The sequence below is a fragment of the Bos grunniens genome, chromosome 11, assembly GCF_055505025.1.
Source record: "Bos grunniens cultivar Pamir isolate PY7600 chromosome 11, Bosgru_T2T1.0, whole genome shotgun sequence".
NCBI classification, from domain to species: domain Eukaryota; kingdom Metazoa; phylum Chordata; class Mammalia; order Artiodactyla; family Bovidae; genus Bos; species Bos grunniens.
The window spans coordinates 13,728,207-13,750,964 of NC_141175.1; the positions used below are offsets into that span (position 1 = coordinate 13,728,207).

The 22,758-nt window shown below is 40.0% G+C and overlaps 2 protein-coding genes and 1 long non-coding RNA gene across 15 annotated transcripts in view; 2 read left to right on the forward strand and 1 right to left on the reverse strand.

Moving 5' to 3' along the window:
* Positions 1–453: 453 nt before the first annotated feature.
* Positions 454–1,734, reverse strand: LOC147362573 (uncharacterized). The gene is made up of 2 exons (XR_015136368.1): positions 1,588–1,734; positions 454–898 (listed from the first exon to the last, which is right to left on the reverse strand). It is a non-coding gene; the product is annotated as an uncharacterized LOC147362573 (long non-coding RNA).
* On the forward strand, positions 897–9,384 carry ZBTB6 (zinc finger and BTB domain containing 6). 4 transcript variants are annotated; one of them, XM_086325351.1, is made up of 2 exons: positions 897–1,848; positions 3,124–9,384. In XM_086325351.1, the coding sequence occupies exons 1-2, from the start codon at positions 1,573–1,575 to the stop codon at positions 4,405–4,407; spliced, it is 1,560 nt and encodes a 519-aa protein (XP_086181477.1). In that variant the 5' UTR covers positions 897–1,572; the 3' UTR covers positions 4,408–9,384. The 4 variants fall into 4 exon arrangements, with proteins under 4 accessions (XP_086181477.1, XP_086181479.1, XP_086181480.1 ...); XM_086325353.1 differs by having other exon boundaries at positions 1,830–2,549; XM_086325354.1 differs by lacking the exon at positions 897–1,848 and adding an exon at positions 1,855–2,332.
* Positions 9,385–13,075: 3,691 nt separating this feature from the next.
* Positions 13,076–22,758, forward strand: part of RC3H2 (ring finger and CCCH-type domains 2) — a 59,849-nt gene continuing 50,166 nt past the window's right edge. For 8 of the 10 annotated variants that reach the window (XR_015136369.1, XR_015136371.1, XR_015136370.1 and 5 more), the window contains exons 1-2: positions 13,076–13,492; positions 20,007–20,304. Coding sequence is in view for 7 of the 10 variants with exons in the window: in XM_086325358.1 (XP_086181484.1) it covers positions 20,074–20,304 (231 nt within the window). In the remaining 3 variants the exon portion in view is untranslated. The remainder of the gene's footprint in view (positions 13,493–20,006; positions 20,305–22,758) is intronic. The other 2 variants (XM_086325361.1, XM_086325363.1) reach the window with 1 other exon arrangement.

Genomic DNA, 22,758 nt, shown 5'->3' on the forward strand with positions numbered 1-22,758 from the left:
TGAAGACATGTTAATCAAACATGCTGAGCTTGGCTTCAGAAGCAAATCTGGGCTAACAAAAAATTGTTATCAGGGTCAGTTACTTCTTCCTCTACCGTTGATTGAGGGGATGGAGCAACTGCTTTTAAGAATCGGTTGTGACGTTTCCTTCATTTAGCAAATACTTGATTCCTACTAAGCGCTAGACTTCCGGGAATGCAAAGATCAGTAAGTCACTGTCCTAAATACCGCTGCCTAGGTGGGACATAGATTTCAATTCAGGTATGATAATTACAGTCATTAAGGCAGCCAAAGGGTTTAATGGTTCCCCAAGTGGGAGCAAAGTAATTCATGGCAATTCAAGATGGCTTTAGGGATGATGTGATTTATGAACGATGAATGGGATTTTGAAGGATGAGTGGTAGTGTTACTCCATGCACCAGATGCACAGAAAAGCCAAACAATACCAAAATGTTGGGAGTTTGGAACAGAGAAAAGTTTATTGCAGGGCCATGCAAGGAGGTGGGTGACTCTTGCCTTAAAACCCCCAACTCCCCCAAAGTAAAAGTCGCTCAGTCGTGTCCCAACTTTTTGTGACCCCATGGGCTGTAGCCCACCAGGCTCCTCTGTCCATGGAATTCTCCACACCAGAATACTGGGGTGGGTTGCCATTCTGTTCTCCAGGGGATCTTTCCAACCCAGGGATTGAATTCAGGTCTCCCATATTACAGGCGGATTCTTTACCAGCTGACCCATCAGAGAAACTCCCCAAAAGCTTTCAGCAAAGCCATTTGGTAGGAAAGGTGAGAGAGGCACAACGTTAGTTGTTGCAAACTTCCTGGTGTATTTGTTCTGGAGGTCCGGTCATGGTCAGGTATCGATGTTTCTGTAAATCTCCACCAGGTAAATATTCTCTGTTCTGACAAGAAAGGGCAAGGTCCCAAGGCACAGCTTTCACAATCTGAGGACCAAGTCCTGGCTAGAGAGGCAGATTTCAGTTGTCTGCTCCCTTAGGGCCAGGTCCCTAGACCCTGTCCAGTTCTCATCCCTAAGGCAGCCAGGCACCCAACCCAAATGCCCCTCAGGGTTCCCACCCCACCCCCAGGTTGGGGGTTCTAGGGGGTAGGATTGCCGTGCACAGACTAATAGCTGAACAACCATTAGTGGTCTGGTAACCGTTCCCTGGTAACGGGGAGGCAGGGGGGCGGGTAATGGCCCGCAGCAACCTCTGCTGAACCACGTTCTATTACAGTAGAAGGAAATAGCCTATGTTGGAGGAAAGAGCCAGGTTAAAGGTTTAGATAGATGCCTGCGTTTCCCAAGGAACTGAGAAGGGTAGGGCTGTAGGGAGGAAGCCATAGGTTGACAGGTGAGGTGGGATCCATATCCTGACGGGGCATTAATTAAGTAATCTCCAATACTGATTCCAATAGCACCCTCCTCTTTTCCCAACCCCCCTCTCCGCCACCTTTTATATGGCGGGTAAGCATAGGATCCGGTCCCTAATAATCCAGGAGGGTCTCCCGGGATCCCTGCGCCGGGTACTCCGACAGATGCGCTATACTACAATTTCACAACCCGTTTGCCATTCGGATGTTGAGAACTCACGGAGCAAACCGGATCGAGTGCCGAAAGTGGGACAGGAGAGATGGGATTCGAGGGAATTCCAGGGTCTGTCATCCCAGTCGCGGGGGCAGTGAGGAAGGAAGACTGTCTCAGAATGTCCTTCCGGGACGCCCAGAGGGCCCCAGTGAGGAACGAAGCTGGTTGACCCCGGATGTGTTTCCTCCCCAGGCTGACCCCACCCCCACCCACCTTCCGGCCGGAGCCGCCGCTACCGCGGAAAGCTTGACTCTGGTTTCTGAGTCGGTGAGTGAGTGCCCTGGAGTCTCGCGGGTGGGGAAGCCTGAGGCGGAAGCAGGGGAGCAGGAGGGCAGCAGTGAGGCGCGGCCGGGGAGTGGCTGAAATGTTGCTGCAGGCACTTGGCCGTCAGGACCTTGGCCCTGGCGGGCTTGGCTCGGGAAGACCTATGTCACGAACTAGAGGATCATCCAGGCCGGTGTGATCCGAATTCAGTTCAACAGATACTTCCGCAGCTGCCCCTGCTCTGTTCCGGCCACCATGCTCGCTGAAGGACCTCAAATGAACTAGGCTCCTTTTCATGATGTTCTAGAAAGTACTGACTCTGTCGGGAGACTGGAGGAGAAATCTTATTTGATTTGAGCCTTATGCCAGATCACTAGCTGGAAGCGCGAATATAACTTTAGTACAAAGATGTAATTGGGTCTTCTTGTCTGAGCAGTGGTGAAAATCTAAATATCAAAGCAGCTTCAATGTAAGAGATTGAGGAAAGGTACAACCATAACGTTGGTGAAGGCCAAATAATGAAGGATCTTGTATTCGCTAAGAAGGTTAGACTGTCCTGGAGATGGAGGAGAATCATGGAAGATTTAAAGCAGAAAAGAAAAATAGAAAATTTTTAAAAGTTCTAAAAGATGTTATTCTGATGGGTTTTAGGAGGGTAGTTTGTAATGTAGGAGACTGGCATCAAGGAGGCTGCAGTGGTCCAGGTATGCAGAAGGAAGGACCTGCTTACCTGGAGGTCCAGGTGATGAGGAGTTAGGAAGTTTGGTGATTATATTAAGGATTCTAATTTGGGAAACTGTTAAGTCCACTTAGTAGTGGCCCCTAACAATGTCCTTGTCCACAAGGCACATAGAGTTTAGTCAAAGAGAAAAACATAAAAACTGTTGAGGACAATTCAATGTAATAAATGCTGTATGTAACATAACTAGTCTGCCATGAAAAATGTTTAATGTACAAATAAAAGTAGAACAATGAACAAAAAAAATGCTGTAACAAAAAAATTTTTTTAAATGTGCCACAAGATCATAGAGAAATGCTTTTTTTTTTTTTTTGGATTTTGAGGTGGTTACCTGCCACAAGATCATAGAGAAATGCATTTTATTTTTTTTGGATTTTGAGGTGGTTACCCTAGGGGTTCAGTCTTAGCACACAGATTAGAATTTGAGTTATCTTCTACCTAATTTAGGTTTAGGATTTGGGGATGATTTATTTTTGCTATTACAATGTAGTAAAACAATTCCGATCCTTACATCCGTGTTTATGTTTTATTTTGCTTAGATTGTGACCATGGCTGCTGAGTCTGATGTTCTGCACTTCCAGTTTGAACAACAAGGAGATGTAGTCTTGCAGAAAATGAATCTCTTGAGGCAGCAGAATTTATTTTGTGATGTGTCAATTTATATTAATGACACTGAGTTCCAGGGGCACAAGGTGATTTTAGCTGCTTGCTCCACCTTTATGAGAGATCAGTTTTTACTCACTCAGTCAAAACATGTCAGAATCACCATCTTGCAGAGTGCAGAAGTTGGCAGAAAATTGTTGCTCTCTTGCTACACTGGAGCACTTGAAGTTAAAAGGAAAGAGCTTTTGAAATATTTGACTGCTGCCAGTTACCTTCAGATGGTTCACATTGTGGAAAAGTGCACAGAAGCTTTGTCAAAGTATTTGGAAATTGATCTTTCTATGAAAAATAACAATCAGCATGTTGACCTCTGTCAATCCTCTGATCCAGATGTTAAGAATGAAGATGAAAATTCAGATAAAGACTGTGAGATCATTGAAATTTCAGAAGATAGTCCTGTAAACATAGATTTCCATGTTAAAGAAGAGGAAAGCAACGTTTTACAGTCTACAGTAGAGAGCTTGACCACAGAGAGAGAGGAAATGAGATCGCCAGAGCTGTCTTCAGTAGACATGAGTTTTAAAGACAATGAAATTCGTATCCTCCATGTGGAATCTATCAGTACTGGGGGTGTAGAAAATGGAAAGTTTTCACAGCCTTGTACCTCTTCAAAAGCAAGCATGTATTTCTCAGAAACACAGCATTCACTGATCAATTCTACAGTTGAGAGCAGAGTGGCAGAAGTTCCTGGGAATCAAGATCAAGGCTTATTTTGTGAGAACACTGAAGGAAGTCATGGTCCAGTGAATGAGATTCAGAATCTAGAGGATGCTTTTTCCCTGAGACACCAGTGCCCCCGGTGCCCTCGAGGGTTTCTTCATGTTGAGAACTATCTGCGCCACCTTAAGATGCATAAACTGTTCTTGTGCTTACAGTGTGGGAAAACATTTACACAAAAGAAAAATCTGAACAGGCACATTCGAGGGCACATGGGCATACGGCCCTTTCAGTGCACTGTGTGCTTGAAGACATTTACTGCAAAAAGCACACTTCAGGACCACTTGAATATACACAGTGGGGATCGGCCATACAAATGCCACTGTTGTGACATGGATTTCAAGCACAAATCTGCCCTCAAAAAGCATTTAACCTCTCTCCATGGCAGAAGCAGTGGTGAAAAACTACCCAGGCATGATCTGGAAAGGCAAAACCTGCTGTAACTAGAATCACACCTTGTTATGTAAGCTGTATATCATTCTGTTGGGCAAGTCTTTCTATAGAAATGCAGCATTTGTAATATTGCATTTCCACCCCCATCTTTAGATCTTATTTTTGGTCTACCTACACATGTTATTCTTTCTGAACTTGTACTACCAGTTCCAAAGTGTGGGAGACATGATAAAGCTGATAGGATGCCATCTTGTCTCATGCATTATATATGAGTCTCAGTGGTTTATCTCAAGAAATAGTGTTCCTCTTAAATATTCTTGATTCTATTGACAGAGTATCCAGCAGTATTTCCAGATTCTGATTTCAGATCCCTAGGTGATGGATATAGGTGTACAATCCAACCATACCATAATTTTAATAAATTAGGATACTGAGAAGAGGAAAAAAAATTTAAAGCATACTATTATTCATTAGTCATTTTAACAACAGGTAGGACTAGTTAATTTTTTATAATGAACTGTATTGGAAATTCTAAACACCATGATACCTGTTGTTTTAAACTGTAAAGGAACACCATTCAAATTCACTTGGAAGTAGCAGAATTTCCTTATACATAAAGGTAATATTCCTTACAATAGTGTATCTATGAGTTGTTAGTATATATATTTTAGAATGATTAATTAGGCCCAGGTTTCTTGATTTTATTTAATATGGTGACATTTAATAATTTAGTGGCCAGTAAAATTATATCAATGGCATGAAGCTCTAAGGTATTTGTTATGTTTTCTTTTTGAAATTTATTTTGTTAGTTAACATACAGTAAAATTGACTTGTTTTGGGTATACAGTTCTATGAATGTTTCTATATGTACAGAGTTATGCAGCCACCACTGCACTCAGGACGCAGAACATTCCATCACCCTCCAACACTTGTGTATGCTTCACCTTTGTAGTCACTTCTCCTCCTAGCACTAAACCCGAGTGCCAGTTCTTCATTTTTATAATTTTGCCTTTTCTGAAATACCATGAATGGAATCTTATAGTTCCCTTTTGAGATGCTGTTTTCACTCACTTTAATGCCTTTGATATTCATCCATGTTGCTGGGTCAGTAGTTCATTCCATATTTTTTTATCTTGAATTGGCAGTATATATTAGTTTTCTTAGTATCACTAGATGAACGGTTTAAATGTGGGTAACTCCAATACTTTGGCCACCTGATGCGAAGAGCTGACTCATTGGAAAAGACCCTGTTGCTGGGAAAGATTGAGGGCAGGAGGAGAAGGGGACAACAGAGATGAGATGGTTGGCTGCCATTACCGACTCAATGGACATGAGTTTGGGCAAACTCCAGGAGTTGGTGATGGACAGGGAGGCCTGGTGTGCTGCGGTTCATGGGGTCGCAAAGAGTCGGACATGACTGAGCAACTGAACTGAACTGAAGCTATTAGTGTTCTTTTTTTTCTTCTTAATTTATTTAGGCTGCACCTGGTCTTATTTGAGGCACATGGGACCTTCTAGTTGTGGCATGTGGAGTGTTGGTTGTGGCATGCAGAATCCTCAGTTATGTATATTTATAGACTTTCTTGCCATGATGTCCAGGTTAGCCTTTTTCTTCCTTGCCGGACTAGAGGCCGATAGTAGGACTTGACGCCTTCTTCTTGGGGGCTTTGGGCAGCAAGTCGTGGCTGCTGTTAACTATTGCTGGGGTTGCTCAGGGCCATCCTGCAAGCCTTTTGAGTTACACATGTCCTTGATGTCCTTGTGGCCAGCAGAGCCCCTTTGTGCAGCTGGTTCAGCTAAAGAGACCATGGGGAGGAGGGAGCCAAGATTCCACACTTTATGGCCTTCCTGTCATCCTGTACCTCATGAAACTGTAAGCTTCATGAGGAAGGCTCATGGAAGGCTCTTCGTGTAGCCCTGGCAGCCGGCTTTTCTGGGGGCATCTCCACACTGCAGGCCTGTCTGCCATGAGGAACCTGGCATCTAGGACCCTGCACAAGTCAGGTCATGAAGGGAAAGCCCTCAGCCTCGTCTGGTCCTGTTCAGCTCTCAAGGTTTCCAGGTTTAGTCTTAGCTGATCCCTATCATGCTGCCTTTCTTCTAACTGCTTTTTTCCACTTCTCCTAGGAGACTTCTCTGCCAGAGCCGCCATTCTCTCTTTGAGATAAAGCTGAAGCCTTTTTTTAGATTCTGAAAAAAGCTTGTCAACAGTTCTGACAAACATTTATTATGTTCCTCATTCATTTTTTCTCTCTGCCTTGCCTTGGAGAGCACGGTCACCCTCTGACCAACTCTGCCTCCCCCTTGGGGAGCATCTCTGCTATCTGCAGGGTCTGCTGCAGCTTCTGCTCTGCCACTTCCAGGAGTTCCTGCAACTGGTGGTTTTCAGCCTCAATTTCACAAACACCTCGTTGCAGTTTTGTGCTCACTTCCTTAGATTTGATGAGGTCTTCTCTGGCTGTGTACAGATCTTCCAGCTCTGTCACGTGAGTTGAGAGGATTGCCAGGCGCTCCCTCATCTGGCTCTTCCCTTTTGACTACTTGTCTGTCATTTCCTAGAGCTCCGTGAATATAGCGGGGTCGTCCTCAGGAGAACCATCAATAGATCTCCACAGAGATCAGGTTCCTGCAGGTCTCTGCCATCACACCCCTGTACAAGGCCCTGTAAGCAGAGTCCAGGCATTCCCACTCTTGAGGGAATTCAATGGCCATGTCCTCAAAGGTCAACTGTTCCTGAGAAAAAGCCATTCCAGACTCCAGTTCTTTCCTTTTCTGTAGGCCACGTGAGTCTTTGGAAATTTATCTTGAAAGTTTGAAAGATGTTGTTTATTGCTTAGAATCAGCATACCCCTTCCTGTGCCATAACCACACATACATGGATGACCTCACCATGTGGAATAGACAGTCCTCTGCTGCCCACAGTCACAAGAGGGATTCAGCACAGCAAACTCCCTCACAGAGACCAACAAGTGAGGTTTCCGACACTTCCCTTCAGATCAGGCTCGCCCAGGAGTTCTCTGGTGGCCTAGTGAATGGTTAGGATTCTGGGCTCTCACTGTCATGGCCTAGGTTCAATTCCTGGTGAGGAAACAGGTCCCACCAGCCAAGAAACTTTCCACTATATAAGAAGAGGAGAATAAGGCACTCAGGCCTGGAATAAATCATAGCAGTAATGGCAACATCTGATTTACTTGAGGCGGAGGACCAGGTGCTGGGATTTGAGGTCCCTGGAGGGTTCCACATCAGCCTGAAGTATAGCAGGGTACCATGCAGCACAAATTTACATTAGAAGCCCTGCTTAAGAGTTTCATTTCATATTTTCAGAAATGTACCAAAAGCAAAACCAGGATGTGTGGTTATTTTACCGAGAGTAATATTAAGGTGGTGTTAACGAGCCATGGCTTTCTAATATCCCTGTCTGCATGTAATGCAAAATGTTTTGTTGTTATAACAAGATTTAAACATACTGCAGGGCAAATCATATCTTCTAAAACACAGGAACTACTTTTAGTAAAGAAGCCTGACTGGATATATCTTATTTCAAGATGTTCTGTTCCTCCTCCACTCACCTCAGCTTTATTTAGAATTTCTGTTACGTTTAGTTTCTGTAGGGCTTCCCTGGTGGCTCAGATGGTAAAGCATCTGCCTACAACGCGGGAGACCCGGGTTCGATCCCTGGGTCGGGAAGATCCTCTGGAGAAGGCAATGGCACCCCACTCCAGTACTCTTGCCTGGAAAACCCCATGGACGGAGGAGCCTGCTAGGCTATAGTCTATGGGGTCGCAAAGAGTCGGACACGACTGAGCGACTTCACTCACTTTAGTTTCTGTGGAAGCCTTTTCACATTTTAAAATGTAAGATACTTTGTACCATTTAATGTATTTTGTGATGAATCACATGTTGATTGTATAAGTGTTAAATACCCTTTTTGTGATGCTTTGTGAAAAATAAATTCTTTATAGATTTTTAACTCTGGGAGAGATTTTAAATAATCCAGCTCTCATACTGGGTAAGAAAAACAACTTCATAACACCCAGGTCACTAGTTAGTGACATTGGGTAGGTCCCTCTCCTTGAGCTTTTCATAAGTTTATATGTAAAATGACAACTTCAATTTTGACAAAGTAAGATCATTTCAAGGTCTATAATTCTTTGATTTTATATGTAAATCTTCCTGAATTTCTAAGGACAGAGAAGAGGGAAAAGCCAGGGAGGATAGTTTTGTGTCTTTATGAATGTTGCTCCTTGAGTACTCCATTGGAGGCAGAATTTTTCTGAATTAAACTTTTTCTTCCACTTGAGAATTTGATAGCACAACGTTCAGTTTTCTTTCCCATTTGACCTATGATTGGACATTTTTAGGCATAAGGACATTTTCCTTTCAGAAATACTTTATGATTAAAGTACTCTTATTTTTGCTTCCTAGAATGAAGTTTTGTGGGGGAGGGATGGAGATGGGAGGGAGAATAAAAGAATAGAAATAAACTTTTTCTTTTTTGGGAATTGGTATCTATCTTTGATGATTGAAAACATTATGGTTGTACTATGTTTTTGCTTTATGTGTGCCTTGTAAAATTCTTGTGAAATTTTTTGTAAGCTCTTTGAGACTTGCTTGTGGGGCAGGGCTGTTTTGTGAAAGTGATGGTTGTTATTTATTATTATTTATTCCTGTTCACTAGCACAGAGTGATCTCAGGTCATTCCTGGGGGAGTATATGTTTGCATGATGTATCTAAACAATTTCAGGAAAATGAAATCGTTTTTTAAAATGCAAAGTAATGTATGGCAAAGTAAAATGTTGAATTTATTCATTGAAAACATTCACTTTTAGTTCTTTGTGGTTTCTGGTATGATGGGAAAAGTATGCAGTATGTTTTGGTTCCGCTTCTTCATTTACTGGATTTATGTATAAAAGATCTTGGAGAGACAATTGTTAGTTTGGTGTAAAAGAAAATCCGTGCCCTTTTCCCCTGGATGTAACTATTCTATATGTTTACAGAAGAAATAATAAACTGGAAATGGGAATGGGGAGCTTTGTCTTTTGTCTAATCTGTGAATTTTAAAGAAGGAAACTGTTTTTCATGGGTATTCATTTAGTCATTCAACAAATACTTAGTCTTTACAACGTATACCTGTATTAGAAGTTAGGTATACAGACAAAATCCCTACTGTCATGAAACTTATATTGTACTGGAGGTTCAGTTTAGACGCTCAGTCGTGTCCACCTCTTTGCGACCCCATGAACCATAGCATGCCAGGTCTCCCTGTCCATCACCAACTCCCGGAGTCTACCCAAACCCATGTCCATTGATTCGGTGATGCCATCCAACCATCTCATCCTCTATCGTCCCCTTCTCCTCCTGCCCTCCATCGTTCCCAGCATCAGGGTCTTTTGCAATGAGTCAGCTCTTTGCATCAGGTGGCCAAAGTATTGGAGTTTCAGAGGTAGACAGACACTAAACAAATAATTAAAACCAATATAGTATGTCAGAGTTTAAAAATGGAGAAAATAGAGCAGGTGTAGGTGGTGCTAGGGAAGGAGAATTGAAATTGAAATTTTGATTGTGATCAGGTCACCTGTGAAAAATCTCACCACATTATCACATACCACTGACCAGTGGCATTAAAAAAAAAAAATATATATATATACATATATATCTGGTTGAATGGAAAACAGTGAGCCAAATGAATCATCGTTGGGAACCTTTCTCTTGGTTTGGCATATATTTCATAAAGAGAAGAGAATGAAAGGGATAAAAATGCATGTAAGAAAATCTTTGTTGTGGCCAAAAAAAGAAAAGGAAAGATATAAACATCTGAATGCAGAGTTACAAAGAATAGCAAGAAGAGATAAGAAAGCCTTCTTCAGTGATCAATGCAAAGAAATAGAGGAAAACAACAGAATGGGAAAGACTAGAGATCTCTTCAAGAAAATCAGAGATACCAAAGGAACATTTCATGCAAAGATGGGCTCGATAAAGGACAGAAATGGTATGGACCTAATAGAAGCAGAAGATATTAAGAAGAGATGGCAAGAATACACAGAAGAACTGTATAAAAAAGATCTTCACGACCCAGATAATCATGATGGTGTGATCATTGACCTAGAGCCAGACATCCTGGAATGTGAAGTCAAGTGGGCCTTGGAAAGCATCACTACGAACAAAGCTAGTGGAGGTGATGGAATTCCAGTTGAGCTATTCCAAATCCTGAAAGATGATGCTGTGAAAGTGCTGCACTCAATATGCCAGCAAATTTGGAAAACTCAGCAGTGGCCACAGGACTGGAAAGGTCAGTTTTCATTCCAATCCCAAAGAAGGGCAATGCCAAAGAATGCTCAAACTGCCGCACAATTGCACTCATCTCGCACGCTAGTAAAGTAATGCTCAAAATTCTCCAAGCCAGGCTTCAGCAGTAAGTGAACCGTGAACTTCCTGATGTTCAAGCTGGTTTTAGAAAAGGCAGAAGAACCAGAGATCAAATTGCCAACATCTGCTGGATCATGGAAAAAGCAAGAGAGTCCCAGAAAAACATCTATTTCTGCTTTATTGACTATGCCAAAGCCTTTGTGTGGATCACAATAAACTGTGGAAAATTCTGAAAGAGATGGGAATACCAGACCACCTGATCTGCCTCTTGAGAAATTTGTATGCAGGTCAGGAAGCAACAGTTAGAACTGGACATGGAACAACAGACTGGTTCCAAATAGGAAAAGGAGTACATCAAGGCTGTATATTGTCACCCTGTTTATTTAACTTCTATGCAGAGTACATCATGAGTAACGCTGGACTGGAAGAAACACAAGCTGGAATCAAGATTGCCGGGAGAAATATCAATAACCTCAGATATGCAGATGACACCACCCTTATGGCAGAAAGTGAAGAAGAACTCAAAAGCCTCTTGATGAAAGTGAAAGTGGAGAGTTAAAAAGTTGGCTTAAAGCTCAACATTCAGAAAATGAAGATCATGGCATCCGGTCCCATCACTTCATAGGAAATATATGGGGAAACAGTGGAAACAGTGTCAGACTTTATTTTTGGGGGCTCCAAAATCACTGCAGATGGTGATTGCAGCCATGAAATTAAAAGACGCTTACTCCTTGGAAGGAAAGTTATGACCAACCTAGATAGCATGTTCAAAAGCAGAGACATTACTTTGCCAACAAAGGTTCGTCTAGTCAAGGCTATGGTTTTTCCAGTGGTCATGTATGGATGTGAGAGTTGGACTGTGAAGAGGGCTGAGCGCCGAAGAATTAATGCTTTTGAACTGTTGTGTTGGAGAAGAGTCTTGAGAGTCCCTTGGACTGCAAGGAGATCCAACCAGTCCATTCTGAAGGAAATCAGCCCCGGGATTTCTTTGGAAGGAATGATGCTAAAGCTGAAACTCCAGTACTTTGGCCACCTCATGGGAAGCGTTGACTCATTGGAAAAGAGTCTGATGCTGGGAGGCATTGGGGGCAGGAGGAGAAGGGGACGACAGAGAATGAGATGGCTGGATGGTATCACTGACTCGATGGACGTGAGTCTGAGTGAACTTTGGGAGTTGGTGATGGACAGGGAGGCCTGGCGTGCTGGGATTCATGGGGTCGCAAAGAGTCGGACACGACTGAGCGACTGATCTGATATGATCTGATTTTTTTGGTCATCTGGGCAATAATAAGCATATATATTTAAACTCATTATAGTTTATAAACTTCTTTTCCATATGTCTTCTAATTTGTGGGGATTTACTTCCATAAACATTTTTGTTGGATGTCTGGTTTCACATTGTAAAGTGACTTGAGTTTAATTAAAATTCACAGCCATTTTCTTAATCTGTTTTTCAGTTTCTCAACAGTAAGAGTACATTGTATCTTTTAGGAATATTTTGATGAGCACATGAAACATAATAGTAAGATTAAAATATTTATTACCTAACTCAGGACCTGCCACATGGTACTAAAGCCACAGGTCTGTTAATGTTATTTCCCTGATCTCTATTCCTAGACTGGTTCTTCATCTATAAAAACAATAAATTCTCCCTTACAGTTTACCATGAACAAATCCTTCAACAAATATTTGAGATAGTAATGCCAGAATCTGATTGAATTTTGACTTCTGCCAGCTTCTAACTGCTACTGCTGCTAAGTCGCTTCAGTCATGTCCGACTCTGTGCGACCCCATAGATGGCAGCCCACCAGGCTCCCCTGTCCCTGGGATTCTCCAAGCAAGAACACTGGAGTGGGTTGCCATTTCCTTCTCCAATACATGAAAGTGAAAAGTGAAAGTGAAGTCGTTCAGTCATGTCCGACTCTTAGCGACCCCATGGACTGCAGCCCACCAGGCTCCTCAGTCCATGGGATTTTCTAGGCAAGAGTACTGGAGTGGGGTCTCATTGCCTTCTCCGAAGGATTCAGAATTTTCTGTTTAAAAAAAGAAATAAGTGTTATGCCAGGCAAACGAATGCTTGTTTTTATTTTTTAAATAGGGAGCTTGCTTGACACTTCGGTGCAGCGCCTGGGGGATTCGGTCAGCATTTTATTATGGGAGAGTCAGTACAATATAATATAGATGCATCAGATTATGCTCAATCCATATACTACACCTTCCACAAGGTGAGTCAGACTCTGGCTCAAACCAGAGTCTCGAGGCTGGCTCGAGGTGCATAGTAATGTGCAGGGAGTTTCCCATCAACCCCTTTGGCTTGCCAGGTCTGCTAACAACACCTCCCACAGTCCTCCAGGGTTCCCTGGTCACGTGATAGGGGTGGTTCAGTCGACAAGAGGAAAGCGGATGCGCAGTCCAGGTGGCGGGGGTTGCTACACTTCTCTTCCACCTCCCCAACTCCCGGTCATGTGTGATCTCGCGTGAGGTGGGGAGTATCTTCTCGCGAGAGCTAGGTCGGGATCCCTCCAGGTCCGCCTCCGTGGTGAGGAGGGGGAGGAGGAGAAGGAGGCGGAGGCGGAGGGAGGAGGAGGAGGCCCCGTCGCGGCCTCCGCCGCCGCCAACGGGGCTGTCCCTGTAGCTCCCGATGGAGTTTGAGGCCGTGAAGCCGCCGCCGAGCTCTGCCCCGGCGAGACGAGGCGCCTCCGTCGCCGAGCCGCGCGGTCGCGGGGCCCCCGGGAGCGGCCCTTAGCGACCCCACCCGGGCCCCCTCAGGTAGGGCGGGGGCGGGCACGATGCGGCTCGGGCCCCAGCCCGGGTCTTCGGTCCCCGGCGGTCGGGCGGGAGACTGGTCTCAACCCGTGGCCTCTGTGTTGTTGTCTCCGGTGCTCCGAGGGTTGGTAACTGAGGGCCGCACCTGACACCCGAACGGGGCCCGGAGTCTTGGGCAGGAGGAGGCCCCTCGCCCCGGTAGGGCTTTTTAGTACCGAGCGCCTGGCGCAAATGGCCACCTCCCGTCGACACCGGCCGGGAGGACGCTTCAGCCCCTAAGGAACCCATCCAAGCAAAGGGCAGGCTTCCCTCTCCCTTTTCTACACCAGTTAGTAAGAGTGGGGTTGGAGGTGGTCCTCGAAACCAAGTCCTCTCCTATCTTTTCGGCTCTCTGCCCTGGGGCTTCCCGAGATGCAGGGATGGTGGAAGCGACTGAGTGTTAAATAGGGACCTCGGCCAAACAATGCCCTGGGAGGGCTTAACCTCCTGGGAGGGAGAGGGCCGGACCTAAGTGGTTGCAGAGTGGTGGTGACGGAGCAATGGAATGAAACAGCCAGGGAATTCTGCTATGGTTTTCTTCTTGCCCTGTTTCATTTTTCCTTCTTGGGGAAGCCTGTTAAGGAGACTCTTCCACCATCTTAGAAGAATGGTAGAAAGCATCTTTGTTTCTCAGAAGCAGCTCTACTTTTCTCTGTTCTTAGCTTTCAGGAAGGGAGAAGATGGGGGTAGGTAGCTGTCATTTCCATCCTTGGAATCACAGAACAGTTTAAGATACCGGCAGACAGAACCTTGACATCAAAATAGTCTCAAGTAATCACTGACATAAAGTAGATCTCATTTCATGATCCCTACCCTCCTTTTTTTTTTTTTTAAATAACCACCTAGGTTCCCTTTTAATTCCTACTCTCCCCTTAGCTAGGCCCCTTCTTTTTAATTCCTATTCTCCTCCCACTAGCTGTGATTAGAATGACTTTGTATCCCAAATAAAGTGTTTAAGTAATCTTTTTTCCATTTTTGTATTTGTCAAACTTTAAGTTCCGGTAGGAACTTTTGATTAACCTGAGAAAGTTAATGTTGCTACACTAAATTGATAACACTCAAAAGCAGAGAAAGAAAGATTTTAGGTAGCTTTTGTGCAGCCTGTTTATAGTTAAGCATAGAAATTTAGTTGTGGGTTCTTGAAACAGTAAGACAAGTTCATGGATTTTTAAAAATCTGCTTAAAGAGCTACACCACTGTTTTAGCATAACATCCTTTTCTTATGTTGTTTACTTCCACATTCAGTTCTTGAAGAAGTCGATGCCATTACATCCTGTCAAAGACCATCTTTCAGTATTGCCATTTTTGTTGATTTGGAAATTGACCTTTTCCAAATTTTTAGAGTTTGGAAACTAGCTGAAAGGATAACACATTAAACATATATTTTAGACATGTTTAGAAAAAGCAGATGTTATAATTCAAATTTGCACCTATTTGAGAACTTAATTGCAGTCATATTCATTAGTGGATTCTTTGAGTTATTCTTGATCTGTTATTACTGTTGGGTTAACCTGACATGTAAGACTTATGTCCTTTGTTCATATGTTTTGATTATTTCACTTTGTGCTTTTGTAATTTGCTGTGTATTCCAGTTTGAGAAAGTTAAAAAAAAAATTCTTTTGGGAGGGAAAGCATTTTTGTTTCCATGCAATTTTATATTCAGGAATAAAACTTGCATTGTATGCAATATCAAAGAAGGCTAAATAAACTTACAATCAGATCTCATTATAATAAGTACTTGTTTATAGTTTTGTTTGAAATAGATTAAAGTTTCATTTTCTGTTGATGGGAAAATGGAAGCATGTAGTAAAATAAAGCTAGCTGAAAATTTAAAATAATGTTGTAAACCTAGCTTCATAAATATTAAGTAACATCTTTATGATCCTCAAGTTTTTTAGTTTTACGAAAACCTTCCTAAGTGTAGATATTGCTTTAATCTCACATTTTTGATAAAAGTTAGTTTTGATTATTACTTTGTAATTGTAAATACTCTACAGTTGCACTGTCCAATACTAGCTACATGTGGCACTTGAGTACCTGAAATGTGGCTGGTGTGAATTGAGATGTGCCATAAATGTAAAATACATATTATGTTTTGAGACTTAGTCCAAAAAATAAAAAGAATTTATTATTTCTTACATTGATTACATGTTGAAATGATATTTTGGATAAATTGGGTTAAGCAAATTATCATTAAAATTAATTTCACGTGTTTTTCCCTGCCTTATTGTGACTACTAGATATTTTAAGTTACTTGTGACTCACATTATATTTCTACTGGACAGCACTGTTCTAGAATATCCCTACTCTTCCAAGAAATAAATCATCTGAATAGAAGTAGACACATGAAAGCCAAAAATTTCCTGGTAGATTATCTTCTTAGAATCAGAATAACCAAAAGGCTAAAGACTTTGATGATATGACGAGTAAAGTTATCCAGTGGTCATTGTTTAATAGGCATAAGTGAGTAAGTTCTGTCACAAGAAAGTATTTTTCAAGTTGTCATGACTAAAGTAGTAAAACTTTATTGGTTATATTAATTAAAATGGAAAATTATGCCTTTACTGTTCTAATAGAAGGAATTGAAAGTGAAATATCATACTTATTAAAAAACTGAGTTCAACAACAATGGATTTTAGAAGTAAAACTTGGGTCATGTCTTTTCTAACATACACTAAAGCACATATAATAGCAGTCTTTAAAATGGTAATACAGTTCCTTTTTTCCAGTCCTTTTCGTATGTTTGAATGCTGAGTTTTAGAATTTAGAGATTATTTTCATTGGTTTTGTTAGTTTTATAGAGTAAGATCTAAATTGTACCTATGATGCTTTAAATATAATTTTTTAAGTCCAGAACTACTGTTTTTAAGGTTTCTGAATTGAGAAGTGCTATTACAGTCCATTAAAGTAGCTTAAATTTCTCACATGGGTGAACTAAAATGAAAACAATGAATGTTTTAATTAACATATCTGAGCCCTAATGTTTACATCTTCATAAAGAGAATTGTAAAATGCTTTATTTTTTTATTATACAGTAGTGAATGAGGCATAAACCTTAACCTGGTATTTTAAAATCAAGTTTCGTAGTCCTGGACTACTTGCATAATAACATGGTAGACTAGTTAACAGAAAATGAAAGTACTTAGCTGATAAGCAGTTTGCTTTTAATAAAGCAGTTTCTAATTTGCATCATATAAGAGATGTCTATTATTCTTCCTTTTTTATAAGTTTGTATTCATAGCAAGGAACTTATAGCCTGAAAACTTACTTGAGTAAAAATCCGTTTAAGGTCTCTCTTTAAACACTCTCTAGGAGTGTTTCTCACTCCTAGGCTTTATCTTGTTATTCTTCTTCAGTTTTAGTAACTGAAATTACTTAATACAAATAGTTTAATTTGAATTTAACTTGTTTTTCTTAAGTAGTCCCTTTATATATCTAGAGGTATGGGCTTTTAAAGCTATTTTATCTCAATTTGAGGTGTTTGGGGAGTATCTTTAGGATGGATACTTACTTTACTATTAAATATAAATGTTATTAGCAATTTAAATTTCCACAGATTCAAATAAATTGCTATGTATATCTTAGTTTGCATTGGTTCATATAGATACTTTTTAAAAATAAATTATAAAAACAGTAGGCTCTTTATCATTTTTGATAATTATAAAAATATTTTCTAGGTAGACATTTACTAAGTGCTTTTGAAAGGAATGAAAAGCCAATTTTGTCATCACTAAACATTTTAGTGTTTTAGACAAAATTTTGTCTATTGTAATCAAGACATCTAGAATATATTTACAGTGGTACTGAGGAAAAACATTTTAAAAGGTCAAATCATTTCTTATAAGGAAAGTTCAGTTTTAATTTTTCTGTCAGAAAGTTAGAATCTGACACATAACAGAAGGAGAATTTGGCATATTTTTTTCTTTTTCTTTCAAAGATACTAATTTGATTTCTACCAGAAATTAAATTTCTCAGTATTATATGAAAACATTTGGTGTTCTTAAACCTAGTAACACATATGGGATATTATAAAACTATAAAGTGTATTCTGGAATAATTTGAAACTAGTAGGTGAAATTAGTAGGTGAAAATATGCAAGATGGCATTGTTATGTTCAGTTCAAACTTAATGGCTTTTCACCCCCTCCTCACCATTAACTTTAATGTAAAGCATTTCAGGATAATCTTGGAAAACTAAATAAGGAAAGAGTATTTGCTGCTAGTTTCCTATTACCCAGTGGCCCATGATACCCTAACCCACAGAATTAGCATTTCCAAACAGGTGGCCATTATGAAAAAAATAGATGCGGTGTCTTGCTTTGGTAAACGTTTTATCAGTTCAAGTTATTAGCTAGATTAGGACTCTCAATACTAGATTTAACATAAAATTCATCCTCCCTTACAGGCCTTTTCCATGTACAATTCCACAGTCCAGAACTGAACATTAAAAATGTTGACTAGTTTCAAGGTGTGATGTGTTCACCTGCTTAGTCTTCATCTCTAAAGTTGAAAGCAAACTGTTTTTCAGGTTGATGACATTGATAGATGTGGAAATGTGAGAGTGTAATGTGTAAAATAAATATAACTTGCATGATTTGGCTAGTTTGAAAATAAAGTTATTAGATACTTTACATTGGAGCTATTTGAGGAAAAGTTTGTGTAGGGGGCTTTTTACTCAGCAACTTCGGTCTTACATTTTTACCAAGATACATTTTAAAACCTTAGTTTTTTTGAACATAAAAGGCACAATAAAGATTAATAGAATACTTCATTTGGGCGTGAGGTTATTTGAGAATCAGTTACATACTTTTCTATCCTGAATCTTATTGCATTTTTAAACATACAATTTCTGTGGTACTCATATATTTGTGTTGGTAAACATTCTTATGAAATGAAAGTATTGGCTGTTTAATTGCCCTAAATACCTAGATTTCTTGTTCACCAGAGAGCCTCTGTCAGACTTACGTAAGTTTTGAATTGGAAGATGCAGAAAATTTGTGAATGTAGTGTTCAAGTTAAATATCTAAAGATTTTAAGTTAGATGTTTTGATACTGAATAGTTTAGTTTATTAAAAATTATAGAGCATTTTAATCTTAGGAATAAGAAAAGAAGAATCACTGTCATTTTTTTCCCCATGTACCTTTTAATCATATGCATATATAAAGATAGAAATTTTTGCAGTCGACCCTTGAATCATGTTGGGATTAATCCACATATAAATTATATTTGTCCATCCTATCCTTGGTTCTTCTGCATCTGTGGATTTAGTCAACGATGTACTATGTAGTACTGAGGTTTTACCGTTGAAAAATACCTATGTGTAAGTGGACCTGGGTAGTTCAAGCCTGTGTTGTTCAAGGGTCAACTGTATTTTGCTGGTTTTCTACTTAGAATTATTAGATAAGAATATTATTTTATTCTTCTACATCTTGCTCCCTGGACCTGATGGTTTTTGATTTTATATGTGTGTGTATGTGTGTGTGTGTATCACTGAATGGTAGGTTTTGTCAAAAATATTATAGGGAACTACATTCAATTCACCAGACTTCCCTGGTGGCTCACAGACAGTAAAGCATTTGCCTGCAATGCAGGAGACCTGGGTTCAATCCCTGGGTTGGGAAGATTCCCTGGAGAAGGAAATGGCAACCCACTCCAGTATTCTTGCCTGAAAAATTCTATGGATGACAGAGCTTGGAAGGCTACAGTCCATGGGGTCGCAAAGAGTCGGACATGACTGAGCCACTTCATTTCACTTCACATTCGATTCAAGATTTGTCATTTCCTCTTTTCTTTCTTTTTTTTTTTAACTTTGGTACTATTATTTTAAGGTTGGCATTATTCATTTGTGGACAAATAACTGTCATTACAGTTTTCTTTCATACTTTTTAGTGCCTTAGCCTCATAGTGAAGTCCTTACCAGAGAGTTCCTCTTTTGTGACGCTGCCAACTTGAATCCTCACTGATTTGGTCATTCAGGTGTCACAGCTGTCCTTCACTCCTGACTCATCGTGATTTTGTTTGGATCAGTACTTCCAGAGTTCACTAACTCTTGGATCATAATACATTTGGTGGTAGTAGATATCCAAGGGAAACACTTAAAAAAGTTAATTGTAAAAATTCTAAAATTGTAAAATTTCATTTTTACAAAATGAAATTCTAAAAATGAAATTGTATTAATAGAAAGTTAATCTGCTTATTTGATGTGGTGTTTAAGAAAAATACATGGAAGCTTTGATGAGCAACTGATACAAATACGTTTAGTTGAAAGGAACACTGTTAGGATATTGTTTCTAGCCACAAAGTTTTCAGAAATTTAATTAATCCAGCAAATAGACTTAAAGAAAAGATGTTAAAAGTGTATAGAATTGTTCAGAAGTGTTTTTTTACGTTTTGAAGCTGTGATGGTTGACTTAAGCAGTTAACCCTTGAAAGGTGAATGATGAATATGTGGTTAATTCTTACTTTTGTCCATTTCCAGCTTACAAAACACTACACAGCAAAATAATGATCTGCTAGACTGCTAACCCGAGCATCCAGCTTCCACAATGCCTGTGCAGGCAGCTCAATGGACAGAATTTCTGTCCTGTCCAATCTGCTATAATGAATTTGATGAGAACGTGCACAAACCCATCAGTTTAGGTTGTTCACACACTGTTTGTAAGACCTGCTTGAATAAACTTCACCGAAAAGCTTGTCCTTTTGACCAGACTGCCATCAACACAGACATTGATGTGCTTCCTGTCAACTTCGCACTTCTCCAGTTAGTTGGAGCCCAGGTAACCTTTCAGGATTTTACTTATTTGAAATAAGTAATAATTATAGAACTTTGTTCATTATGGGATACAAAATATGTTTAGGGATATTCAAGGCATAAAACATACTCCACATACCTGATTTGCATTATTCCATAAATGATTTTCTTTAGATAATGTCATAAATCTTTATGCAAAACTAGAAATTCCATTTAGTTATATATGTCTTTGTATTCACTACTATGTCAACACTACTTATGTTTTTAAGTGATTTTGGTGGGTAAGAAACATTTTTATATAAGCATGTATAAATATTTAGTCATTAGGTGATATGAAAATGAATATAATCAAAGCTTTAGCCAGAGATCAACCATCTAGATAGAACCCTTAAGTGGAGGTTTTTTTATTTTCCTTAAAACTTCACTTGACTTTTAGGATGATGTTATAATAAGAAAATAGATCTATATAGATATATATACATATATAAGATGGATATATAGAAAACTAATTTTTAGAGTGTCAGTAACAAATTCTGCAGTTTCTGGTTATGTGCATATGCTATAAAAATAACATTTCTTATTATTTTATTGAATCAGCAAGACCCTAGATTTACAATAATTTCTATTGAATAAGGGCTTACTTTGTTTTAGGTATGCTGGTAAACAGTCCACATCTATTATTATCTTGTCATAGCTCTTCAGGTAGTTATTATCCCCATTTTACAGGTGAGGAGGAAAATGAAATTCTGTACATCATGTACTACATATTTTAATACTACAATTTTAGTACTGCATATGAAAGCAAGAAAGTAAGGATTTTTCTGATTAATCACTTCTTAGAAAATTCAGTGAATTAAAATATTCCATTCTTTTAGTGTCTTGATACTTGAGGTTTTTCTTTTAAAGCAATTTCTTTTCACTGTTTATAATCCAGTTAGGCTGTGAAATCAAGACAAGTCTATATTCAACAATGTGTCATAATTTAGCAATTTTTTTCTTAAGGGTGCGTCAAATAATGGTGTCTCTTGCAGGTAGTGGCGTCTTAGATCCAATAATACAATACTGTAGATTATTTGTAATAATACTAAGCTATCATTTATTTAGCATCTGCTATAGATCAGGTGGAGCTTCCCTGGTAAAGAATCTACCTGCAATTCAGGAGACCCGATTCAATTCCTGGGTTGGGAAGTGCCCCTGGGGAAGGGATAGGCTACCCACTCCAGTATTCTTGGGCTTCCTTGCTGGCTCAGATGGTACCCGCCTGCAGTGTGGGAGACCTGGATTCGATCCCTAGGTTGTGAAGATCCCCTGGAGGAGGGCATGGTAACCCACTCCAGTATTCTTGCCTAAAGGATCCCCATGGACAGAGGGGCCTGGTGGGCTACAGTGCATGGGGTTGCAAAGAGTTGGACATGAGTGAGCGACTAAGCACACAGCACATAGGTCAGACATAGTGTTTTTCTTTTACTTAAAAATGTTCTCTCAGTTGGTCCTTAAATTATCTTGCAGGTCTTTACGTAGCTTGCATTACCTTTTCAGCCTCAGCTCCTGTACTATCCTCAGTCTTTCTGCTTAAGCCGCTCTGGCCTGCTAACCAATTGTTAGCTACACCAAACATACTCCCACCTGAGGGCTTTTGCACTGAGTGCTGTTTTGACTAAGAGACTCATTTCTTTATTCACATGTCAAGATTCACAAGGAAGCCTATCCTGACCACCCTTGTTCAAATTGCAGTCCCCCTCCAATACTCTCAAATCCCCCTTACCTTTGCTGTATAATTTTTACTGATCATCTTCTATCATGCTATTTAATTGTTTTTATTTATCAGCCATGTGTTCTCTTTACTAGAATGTAAGCTATGGCAAGAAATGTTTTGCCTGTTTTGCTCACTGATAGATGCCTAGTGCCTAAAACTGCTTGGCACATGGTAAGCACTCCGTGAATATCAATACTTGTTGGATTAAACTGAGTTTTGAGATGGCACAATTAGATAGGGATTTTCATCTTCATATTGCAGGTAGAGAAACCATGACTTGGAACAGTTAAATAATTTATTAAAGATTACTTGTAGAAATTGAAGAGCTGCCCAATATTTTACCCAAACTTTGACCTTGCATTTAGAACAAGGTGGGGCAGATCATAAAAATTATAGTAAGTAAGTTATATGGGAAGAAGGTGTTAAGGGGGAAATGTTCTCCCTTTTTACCTACTTTTTATTTTGAAATGCTTTTTTTTTTTTAATTGCAAGAAGCAGTACACAGAGAACCTGTATGACTTTCTGTAGCCTCTCCTAATGTTAGCACTTTTCTGAGTTATAGCATTGTTATCCCCAAGGAATAACATGGATACAGTACAATTAGTTACCACCTTTTTTTCCCTCTTAGTAATTCACCCAATCCATACTGTTAAGTGTGATATCTTTGGTTCTTAGAAAGCAGTTTGGCTAGGTACTTGGCTTTAATTTTACTTAAACTTGTTT

Coding starts and splice junctions, on each gene's coding strand:
- ZBTB6 (XM_086325351.1), top strand. CDS start 1,573: ATGTTGAGAACTCACGGAGCAAACCGGATCGAGTGCCGAAAGTGGGAC. Junction 1,849..3,123: donor TGACTCTGGTTTCTGAGTCG/GTGAGTGAGTGC, acceptor TATTTTGCTTAG/ATTGTGACCATGGCTGCTGA.